Source organism: Benincasa hispida, chromosome 12 (assembly GCF_009727055.1).
Source record: "Benincasa hispida cultivar B227 chromosome 12, ASM972705v1, whole genome shotgun sequence".
NCBI classification, from domain to species: domain Eukaryota; kingdom Viridiplantae; phylum Streptophyta; class Magnoliopsida; order Cucurbitales; family Cucurbitaceae; genus Benincasa; species Benincasa hispida.
Window position 1 is genome coordinate 59106928 of NC_052360.1, and position 10918 is coordinate 59117845.

Here is a 10918-nt window from a genome sequence, read left to right on the forward strand (position 1 = left end):
GTTGTTTCTATATTAATGGGATTTGTTTACTTTTGTTGATATAGTGATCAAGGCTTCTATGAAAATGAGTTATTTTGTTGATAGAAGATGGTTGTATTTTGAATTGTTTGTTCATGTTTATTTTGGTGTTTGTCCCTACATGCTTTCGCTATTAGGAGTTTTTGCTTTGATTTCAGATAGGTTTCATGTGTTCACTTTTTCTCTTTCTCTTGATATGAGGAATTTAAAAATATTCTAATGTTGAAATATATAACAACTAAACTTGTAATTCAATCATTTGAAAAGATCAAAAAAAAAAACAACAAAATAAATAAAATATTAAAAGTAGTGACTAGTGAGCACAAGAAAATATATTATAATAATAATAATAATAATAATAATATAAAATCTTTCACCAAAAAAATGGATATTAAGGAAACAATTATATTATTTAAATATAGTTATCAGTAATTCCGTTGTCGTCCAGCGGTTAGGATATCTGGCTTTCACCCAGGAGACCCGGGTTCGATTCCCGGCAACGGAAATTTAATTTTGCTTTGTTATTTATATAAATAATGGTTTTATGGTTTTCTTTTTCTTTTTCTTTTGAAACGTTTTTATCTTAGCAGATTTTCTTTCTGATTATTTACAGATAGCACTTATTTCAAACGTTTCATCGGGCGGTTAAGTTCACGATTAAGGTTGATTAGAAACTTATTTCTAAAAATAGGCTATTTCTTACCAGGAAATTAGAAAACAATATTAGTTTAAATTTACAAATTGATAAATAAATAGAAGCATATTTGGTTGACGATCTAAATTTTTGTTCTATTTCATTTGTTAGAGAACAAAAAGAAAATTTTGCTATATTTGAATTTTTTTGTTCCTTCCAATTTAAAAAAATTTAAAGACTCTAAATTTATTTTTTAGTACGATGGGAGTAAGAGGTTCGAACAAAAGTCTATCTTCAATTGTGAATTTAGGAAACACATGAAAAGATTAATAGGTGTTATTTCTTATTGAGAATCTTGATGAGTGAACAGTTGGTAAATGTGTATTGGACATGCCAATTTGTTCGCACAAGATTTCCGGAGAAACATGTTTCGTGGAGTTAAACTTGTTACATGTAGATTTGATGTAGATATGGTTTGATTTATAGAACTTGATCCTCTAATTCTCTTAATTGAATGTATACGCTTGATTTGAGAAAACGAAATGCGTGAAGTCCTCAAAGTTGAAGTCTTGAAAGAACCCGTGTATCTCTAGGAGACTTTGTATATTTGAGGAGTAATTCAACTTTCATGAGTCTTATGATTGTAGAAAATTCTCTCTAACCTCTTTGAAGTTTAAAATTTTCAACCCTCACAAATGAAGAGAACTCCTCTAACCTCACAAATGAAGTTTAAAATATTAACTGAGCCAGCGCAAAATAATAACACATTAAGTTATTCATATTAGGAAAAAAAAAAAAAAAGAGGAAAATTTAGACAATTATATAACTAACCTATTTATTTAAGGTATATGTGTAAAAAAATGATGATGTATTTGCTCTAGAGCATTAGATTTTAGGAGAGAGTGTTGGTCTACCCATGTCTAAGGCTACGTTTGACATTCTAATTAATCATAACCATTTTCTGCATTTGCTAAAACATATTTAAATTCAAATTTCACGTCATGCTAGCTTTTAGATTCATCTAAAATTAAGTGAAATTTTTAATTAATATTTTATAAAAATTGATTATAAATCTATTTTAGTTGTGGTATCTAAAATAAAATATTTTTGTATTTATTCACTAATTTTTTTTAAATTTAAACTAAAATTTACCAAACAATATTTTTCTTACATTACACAATTACAAGAATCTAAAATATATAATAAATATTTATTATTCTTTTTGAAAGTTGGAGTTTGTGGAGGCAATTTTTAGGATGAGGAATTTCTATCTGTTAATTCAAAAATCGATTTTGCTGATTTTCATAATTTAGGAACATTCTGCAATATCTCAAGTTGACTCATTTAAATTGAACACTATTTTGTAATATTTAAACAAAAAATATATACGTTACAATATTGAAATTTAAACTTTTAAAAATTATGGTGAAACATTTTGATTATATTTGGTTTGTACATATTCAATTCTCCGATTAAAAAAAATCTTTAAATGCATTTAAACCTATAACTTGTGAAAAAAAATATATAATTTTGTTTCGAAGCTATATCACCATACTTATCTTTAGCCTCCTTTACCATTTCAATCTTGAAAAATTTAACCAAAATTCTACTTGAAGACATCTCTGATGAGAGTGCCATTCTCCAGCCCGCCCTGTGAACATTTATACCTCCGACATGGCAGAATTTTCCTCCAGACTAGAAGAGGAACAAAGATAGAAATAGTAATGAAGATTTGAATCAGACCCAATTTTCAGAAAGCCAGACTTGGATTCATGTTCATTGGTTACCAAAAAAAAAAGCATAAACTACAAATTAGAATGTCAATAATCAGGATCTAACCACAGCAACATAAATCCAAACTCAATCTCACTTAAATTAACCTAACAGACTTCACAAGTACTCAAGACATGTGGGACAATTACCAACTAAACTGCTCTCAACCGCGCATCAGATCAATGTCAATGTGCGCATTGCGCATGTCCAGAGACTGCGAGGACGGCCACATACTAACCGACGACGTCGGAGTCAGATTCTGATTCTGCTGCACGTTCGCAATTGCTACTGCATGATCTACTGACTGATGATCTGAGTCAATCACGCCTTCAACAGCTTCCCTCTTCTTGTACTTTGACTTTGAACTGCCCCACATGAAGCTCCCTACTATCACCTAATCACACATTCATGTTTCGATTAGTCTCGTCCCAGTAAAAGACACGACACGTCACAGATTCAACCGTAAGACTCCAACAACAATTCACAGACTCCAAATGCAGCAGTTTGATTATAATATATAATAGTTTTCATTTGAATTGAGTTTTTGACAGAGCATTGGAACGCAAGTCTGCTGAACTAACTGAAACCAAGAAGCTACCTGAACCGGGGTTGCTGCGATAAGTGCTCCTCCTACTCCACCACCGATAACACGCCCATCAGGGCTAGCAAGGGAAACACTCAGACCACCAGTGCGGTTCCTAGAACCAGCAACTTCTCCAAGGGCATATGAGCCTGACAGACATATTATCTCAAAACGACCCTACAGATCAACAAATTCAAAAATAGAATTCAATTTCATGACACGAGTTTAAATCAGTTCTACAGAAATAAAATCCAATAGACTATGAAGCTGTTCAAATTTGCTATTGTAATATGATAGGATTCAAACGAGAAAAACAAGGTTATCAATACCACCCACACCCCCCCCACCTAGCCTCTAACACTAGGTTCAAATCTCACAGTAGTCGCATGTCAAAAAAAAAACATTAGGTTCAAATCTCACAGTAGTCACATGTCAACAAAAAAACATTATGTTCAAATCTCTTAGTAATCGCATGTCAAAAAAAAAGCATTAGGTTCAAATCTCACAGTAGTCGCATGTCAAAATAAAACATAGGTTCAAATCTCAACGTAGTCGCATATCAAAGATATTAAAATCTAACAAAGTTCTTGACAACCAAATGTTCCGAGGTCAGATATCCAATGAAAATATATCTCCAACTCCATCATAACATCAGAAAAATAGACAAACCTCATATGTGACCGTGCCTCCTGAAGTCGAAGGCTGACGAAGAGTAACAGTGGAGACGGCACCATTTGCTGACAAGATGCATACAACTCTTGGTCCCTGCTGTGAAAATGACATAATCTTGGCACCAACATCCTACATATTAGTCAAATAAATATCAAAGTTTGAATATGAATGTAGTTTCTTTATAGAATAAATAAGATCCCCAGTATCTCATATAAAACATCTATTTTTGAAACAATTGCTACCACTCAATTTTTGAAATACATGGCATTGGATGAAAATACTTTTTCAACAAGATGATGAAAATACTTTTTCAACAAGATGATGAAAATCTTGAAAATTCTGAACTATTCTAGTTTTGGCCCATTAGATATGATATTCTACCAAAGAACAATTAAACAAGTATATATATATATATATATACTCGCACATATAAGGCCATGTTTACTATTGACCATTTTTAATGCACCAACGAGATCATGTTTTAAAACAAAAACAAAATCATATACATTTCCCACATGAATTTGTCATAAATTAGTCATGATATGAATGGAAGATTAATGTTTTGTGAAAATAAAAGAAACAGACAGATGAGGAAACAGCATACTTCTCCTATTCCAATGGTGATAACATGTGGAGTAAAGCCCATGCCAGCTGATCCAGAAAGTGTTTCACCTACAAAAAAGGAAAATTACATTTTTTATACTAGTGAAATTGCAGAAAATTGGAACCCGTTGAGTTAATATTTTTTTAAATTCAGTTGAGCTTGGAAGAGAAGATTGTACTGTTCCAAACAAGAGACACATCATGGGCAATTAAATATCTTAGGAATCTGTTCACAAAAAGATTAAGAGTCTGTTTGGATTGACTAATGAAAAAATGTTATTTTCCAAAACATCATTATTATTTAAACTCTTTTGATAAAAATTGCTTAAAATACACTTTGAAATTATTTCAAAAGTTATTTTGAACAGTTGCCAAACACTTCGATTTTTTTCTAAAATGACTTATTTTCAAGATTAAACACTTAAAAAGTTAAACTAAACACACCCTAAGACATCTTCGAAAAAAAGTTTAATAATTTCCAATAACCAAAAAATAAATTGTAACAATAAGTTTCAAAAAAGAAAATTGTAACAATAGGTTAGAGTTTTGTTTTGGTGGGATGAGAATTAAAAAACTATCCTATTCTTGTCATTGGTCTTTTATTTACATCCAATTTGATCCTTAACTTTCAAACATTAAATAGTAGTTCATTAACTTATAGAAATATATTATAGTTATTAATCATTTTCATTTTGTAAATATTGAACATAGGCACAACAATGTTATGTTCAGATCTACCTAAATATGTATGTTAGGACGCATGTAGCAAGTCAAATATCAAGTTTCAAAACATATTTACTTTATATCAAATATTTAGGGCTAATAATCACTTTTGGTCTCTAAACTTACATGGAAGTAACAACTTAGTCCCTTAAGTTTGATTTGTAATGATTTAGTCTTTGTACTTACAATTTTGCAACAATTTAGTCTTATAGTCCTTCTCGTGAAAATTATTATTAAGATTAAATGGCATTTCTTACCTAGGTAAATCAATAAACTAAATAGGACCCAATATCTTTATAAGCTATGAAGTCTAAATCGTTAAATAATCAAAACCAAGATTTAATTTGATGAAATTTTTTAGGACGGAGATTAAATTGTTACAAATTTGGAATTACAAAAAATAACTGTTGCATACTAAAGTACAAAGAGTAAATTAAAAAAAAAAAAAAAAAAAAAAAAAAAAAAAAAAGGGGTACAAGGACTTAATGCTTACGGATCGAACTTCAAGGGCTAAATTGTTATCTCCATAAAAGTTCAGAGACCAAAGTGATTATTAACCAATATTTAATTCTAGTTGGGTGTCCACTGCTACAATAATTTCATATTCAAAAGCTTGGGACTAAAATAAAATATATGAGAATTGAAGAACTAAAATAGATGAAAGTTAGGGACAAGATAAAACAAGTATGGAAGTATAGTAATCTAAATAGATTTTTAAACCTAAAAAGGGAAAAACACAAAAGTATCACTTAAAACAAGTTTATGTCTTTATGATGCAAAAACTTACTTAGAAATTAGTCATGAAAGACAATTTTCTAAAACTGTTTTAAACAAGAAAAGTTAAGCATTTTCAGCCCTTTAAACTCTCCAAGAATAAACAATTATACTATTAATGCTACAGTTTAGATTTATATTTTTAAAACCCCACCCCCTCCTCTCTTTTTGCCACATTTATCCCTTAAAATTTAGTAAAATAGTCCACCATTAATCTCTTTCAACTAAGAGAGAGAAACTTCTTTCCCCAAGAGAGTGATGAGGATAATTCAGAAACCAAACAATTATTTGAATACAAGAGATCTATTATGGTGCAATGCCAAAAAGGATTCAATAAATACTTACAAAGAGAAGCCAATTGTTGCTTCTTTCCAGACCCGGGAGGCCGTCCCCTTCCCCGCTTCGGGGAAGAAGCTACAGTGGCTGGATTGACAGCAGAAGGAGAGGGAGACAGTGCCAAAGACACAGTCCCTTCAGTTCCATACTTGCGAGGTCGGCCTCGCTTGCGTTTCACCGGCTCACTGGCAACCACTCCACCAGATTGAGCCCCTACATTGCCACCATAAGGTGAAATGGCAGGGTTAGGGTCCATTGGCAACCCTGATCCAACATTGTTGCCTCCAGTGTTGGTTTGAAATGCCACATTTGGGTTAGTAGAGGAACGCAAACCCTGTGCACCAGAGCCAGAGTTGCTAATTCCTCTCTGCATATAGAACGATTGCGACCCCGATAACGCCATCGGATCCCTTCGATCCATCTAGTTTCTTATGGTACTTAACTTGAAATCTCAAGAAAAATAGGCTTCAGGTTCTAAGAGGAAGAACAACAGCAACTACTACTACTACAACAAAACACAGGAAGGACAGTTTCTACAAGGTTAGAATATCATTTGAAAATTGAAACTACCATGCATTTCTTGGAAATGAAGATGAGAAAGTCGAAGGAAAAAGAAACAGAGGGAAAAAAGGCAAAAGAATTGAAGGGAAAGGGAAGAATCATAACAAAAGAGTAAAAGGGGGTTTGATTTAGAACACACAGAAACTTGGCACCCAAATAAAAACACAAAAAAGAGAGAAAGAAAGAAAAAGCTTGAGGTTGAAGATAAGGGGAACAGAGGAAGTAAAACCGGTCCACAACCACCAGCACGTTATCAACAACCTTAAACACCAAGCATCTTTTCAGGAACAAACTTCAAATCGTGAGAGCAAAAAAAAGAAAAGAAAAGAAAAGGGTGAAAGTTAAAAACTCCAGAAACAAAAACCACTCAAATCCCACAAACTTTGAGAAATGCTAAAAGAAAAAAGGGGGCTAAAAACAGGACAGAGAATGAAAAGAACACTTTCCAGTTTCCTCCAGTCCTCTCTCTCCCTTTCTCAACTCAAGCAAAAGAGAGAATGAGGAAAATTAGAAGAGAGAAAAATATCAAAATGCCATTCATTCAAAAACAGAAAAACAAACCCAACTCCCCATTCACTGTTATTTCTCAATCAGCAACATGCAAAGAAGAAGATGAAGAAGATGGGAAAGGAAGAGCAAGAGTCAAACCATCAAAATTAGGAGAAAAGAGCAGAAGAGTCTCAGAAAAACAAAGAAAGCAAAATCACAAATTAGAGGAGAAGGATAATGCAGGGGGGAAAGGGGATTTTGGGTTGATACCCATTGAAGAAGAGCAATTACTACAAAAACCCAGAAGGTAATAATTCAATACGGAATCACTGAGCACAAGTCTTTATCAGAATACATATTTCTAGGGTAAGAAGAAGCTCCTTTTTACTCTGTTTTTTCTTTGTTTTGTTTTCTCTCTCTTCTGTGTGTTTGTGATTAACAGACGAGTGGTGGATAATGGGCTGATTTTGCTTTACGAAGGGAAGGAAGAGAGATTTGAGAAAGCAAACAAAATCTCTTAACAGAGAAAGCACCTTTTGTTTTTGGATAACATTACACTTTCTTCTTCTTCTTCTCCTCTCTCTGTTTTTAATTTTTTTTTTAATTAAATCATTCTTGCGGTTGACAACACGCGCTTGTTGGCGCGTGATTAGAGAGCATTTGATGTGAATTGCTAATTATGAGATTCCAATGAGCACCAGCACATACTCACCCAGTGAATTTTGGATTTTTTGCATTTCTTTTCTTTAAAAAAAATAAATAATAGATTTAATTATAAAATTAGTCCTCCAAATTTATTTTAAAAATTATAATTTAATTGAGGTAATTTGATAAAAAAAATTAATATTTATCAAGTTTTATCGAATCGGAATGACTAAATTTTAATTTTTTTTAGGATCAAAATTATCAACTCAACTAAAAAATATATTTTCATCTCGAGTAGTTTAATCTTGAGTTGAGTTAATAGTTAATTAGAGATTGAGTTAAAAAATTTGTGTAATACTATTTTTAAATATAGAAAAATGAATTCAAATATTTATAAATATAAAAAAAAATTATTATCTATCTACGATAGATCTTTATAGACTATTATCTATGTCTGTCGTATCATGATAAATATAGATAGTAATCTATATTGTCTATCATAACCTATCGTAGATAGATTGTGATTAGGGATGTAGGCCCCACAGGGACTCGTCCCGAACGGAATGGAGAATCCCCAATTAGATAGGGAATGGGGGAGGGAATGGGGATAATTTTTTCCTCGTTGGCTAAACAGGGATGGGGACGAGGATTATATTCCACATCTCAGTCCCTGCCCCAGTTCTCCGCCTCGTTCCGATAAATATATTATATAATTATATTNTTGTTATAGTTGTTTATTATAACTCAGAGTTTATAATAATAACTATTATTATAATTGTTATAATAATTATATTTTATTAATATATTTTTTACAAAAATTGTGGTATAAAAATTAATCTTCTAATTTTCATTTCAACCTTTTCGTACTTTAATATATTTCTAAATTGCTAACATTAAAGACTTTCTATCTTAAGCCATAAATATTGTAGTATTTAAATGGAAAGCTTGATCATGATATTGTAATATCTAAATTTTAACTTTTAGAAATTATAGGATTAAATTATATTTTTACACATATAATAGTATTATTTTTATAATGAATTTTTATTCTATTTTCTTTGAATGAAAAATTTAATGGAAATAACTCATTTAATGTATATAATTTTATTTGGTTGAAAAAACAAAATTGCTAAAAATGAATATATTAAAAAAACAAACGGAAAAATTTTTCCCGTGCGGAACCTGATCCCTGCGAATTCCCAGCGGGGAATCCCCAGCCCGATCCCTGCGGAGAATTTTCAAGGGATGGAGAATGAAATAGGGGGCAGGGATGGGGACAGGGAAGTCTTCCCCGTCCCCGCCCCGCCTCATGGATGTCTCTAACTGTGATACCTTGCTACTATTTGTAAATACTTTCAGCAGTTTTGTCATTTAAAATAGTCTACCTAACTAAAATATTATTTGGCATGTTTGGAAGTGATTTCTAAAGGTTTAATTTGCTTTCATCAGTTTCAAAAATCACTTTGAAACACGTTTTTAATCCTTTAAAACCAATTTTGATAGTATGAAAATGAAGTCTATAAGTGTAAAGTTAAATATTAAATTAATTTTAAATGATCAAAGACATAATTAAGAGTGATTTTGAAATAGACCAAAATCTTGGAGCAATCTTGAAGTAGGGGGTATTGTTATTGATGATCGAAAATGAAGACAATGGTCCTTTTCAATAAACCCAAAGGGAAAAGGTTGTTATACACCTAATTAACTAATCCCAAATCTAGGCCCCTCGTCTGGAGCATAGTATGGAAAAATATCGGCTATATTGAAGTTGTTGTTGATATTCATTGAAGAAGGGAGTTCTATTTGATAATCATTGTCTCCAAATTTCTGTAGTACTGTGAATGGTCCATATTTCTTTTGTGATAGCTTGGAGTGATGGTCGGCAGGTAGACGAGTCTTCTTGATATACACCATGACAAAGTCATCGAAGGAAATTCTACTTGTGAAATTGTGAGGTTCCATTTTCAAGGTTGATCACTGATAACGGGTAGAAATGCACGTTATTACAGTTCTAAGTTCTTAAACAATGTTAGCTTGCGTTGATAGAATATGTTAGATTGCGTCCAAAAAGCATTAAATTCATAACATTGCGGTCGCATGCGTTCATCGCATATAAATAGTTGAATTTTGTATTTTTATGCAAAATATGCATTGACGCAAGGCGGAAAGAGCAATCACAAGAAATCAATGGTCAAGCATAGCATTACCGCAAGGCTTTGCGGTGATTTGTGTTCGCAAACATCTGTTCAAGAAGGATTATCGCATAGAGCCAGCGCAACTTGGTGGGCGCATCTGGATGAAAGGCATAATTAATCACGATGGGACAGAAAGCTGATGACAGTCGAATCTAAATTAAGTTGACAGCCGCTAACGATAACAAGTACATTCAGCTTTTCGGTGACAAATATTCGGCGCATCAGTCAGGGAATTAAAGTCATCTCATCTGTGCAATCATAAGAGAGAAGCCGCCTTTTACCCAAAGCTGTATAAATACCAAAGGCATCCTTCAGAAAAGGGGTTCACCTACTCACGAGTTCACAAGTTTTGTTCATAGTTTAGCCTTGTTCTTAGATTTTTCTTTTACTTTAAGGCGGACGCAAGAGAAGGGGGTTATGCCAACAGATTGTTCCGGTAAGCTTTGGAGAACGTCAGAAGCTTGAAAATCAGAGAGAGGGCCAGCTCCTGCTGAAGCAGGAATATCTTTTGAACCGAATAGAGTTACTAGTGTAAAGCCTTGGGCAGCAAAGGATTGCTATCAAGCTCTCTACCTTTAACTTCCATTGTTATTGTGTATTCAAACTCATTTATAGAAATGAAATTCACTTCTCTATATCTATTCACTCTCTGTTTACCACGCATGAGTAGCTAAATCTGTTGAATGGGTTGAGAAGCATTTAGCTAGCACAACGGGGGATCTTCATTCTATGCGATTATCTTGTATTATGTATGCTTTATTCGTCCATTAGAGATACTCGGAAGGGTAGTCAGGTTAGAATCTAGGCTCGGGAGAGTCAGATTATAACGTATAATCAAGAGATAGGAGCTTAGGAATAAGCACTGTTTGCTATTAACGTATCGCATGCCTCCTAGAGAAAGGATATGATTAT

General features: G+C 32.7%; 1 protein-coding gene and 1 non-coding gene across 3 annotated transcripts; one reads left to right on the forward strand and one right to left on the reverse strand.

Annotated features, from left to right (window-relative positions):
- The first annotated feature begins 451 nt into the window (after positions 1-451).
- Positions 452-523, forward strand: TRNAE-UUC. Its single transcript has one exon. It is a non-coding gene; the product is annotated as a tRNA-Glu (tRNA).
- Positions 524-2399: 1876 nt separating this feature from the next.
- LOC120067249 (AT-hook motif nuclear-localized protein 9-like) lies at positions 2400-7682 on the reverse strand. 2 transcript variants are annotated; one of them, XM_039018776.1, is made up of 6 exons: positions 7437-7682; positions 6126-6621; positions 4285-4352; positions 3678-3809; positions 3024-3185; positions 2400-2819 (listed from the first exon to the last, which is right to left on the reverse strand). In XM_039018776.1, the coding sequence occupies exons 2-6, from the start codon at positions 6535-6537 to the stop codon at positions 2589-2591; spliced, it is 1005 nt and encodes a 334-aa protein (XP_038874704.1). In that variant the 5' UTR covers positions 6538-6621; positions 7437-7682; the 3' UTR covers positions 2400-2588. The 2 variants fall into 2 exon arrangements, with proteins under 2 accessions (XP_038874704.1, XP_038874703.1); XM_039018775.1 differs by having other exon boundaries at positions 7326-7682.
- Between the last annotated feature and the right edge of the window lie 3236 nt (positions 7683-10918).

What these genes read in the sequence shown, in the direction of transcription:
- LOC120067249 (XM_039018776.1), bottom strand. Translation starts at nt 6,537, where the DNA reads ATGGATCGAAGGGATCCGATGGCGTTATCGGGGTCGCAATCGTTCTAT. An exon ending in GAGGCACGGTCACATATGAG is followed by an intron (nt 3,186 to 3,677) that starts GTTTGTCTATTT and finishes GTTGATCTGTAG; the next exon opens with GGTCGTTTTGAGATAATATG. An exon ending in TCGCAGCAACCCCGGTTCAG is followed by an intron (nt 2,820 to 3,023) that starts GTAGCTTCTTGG and finishes ATGTGTGATTAG; the next exon opens with GTGATAGTAGGGAGCTTCAT.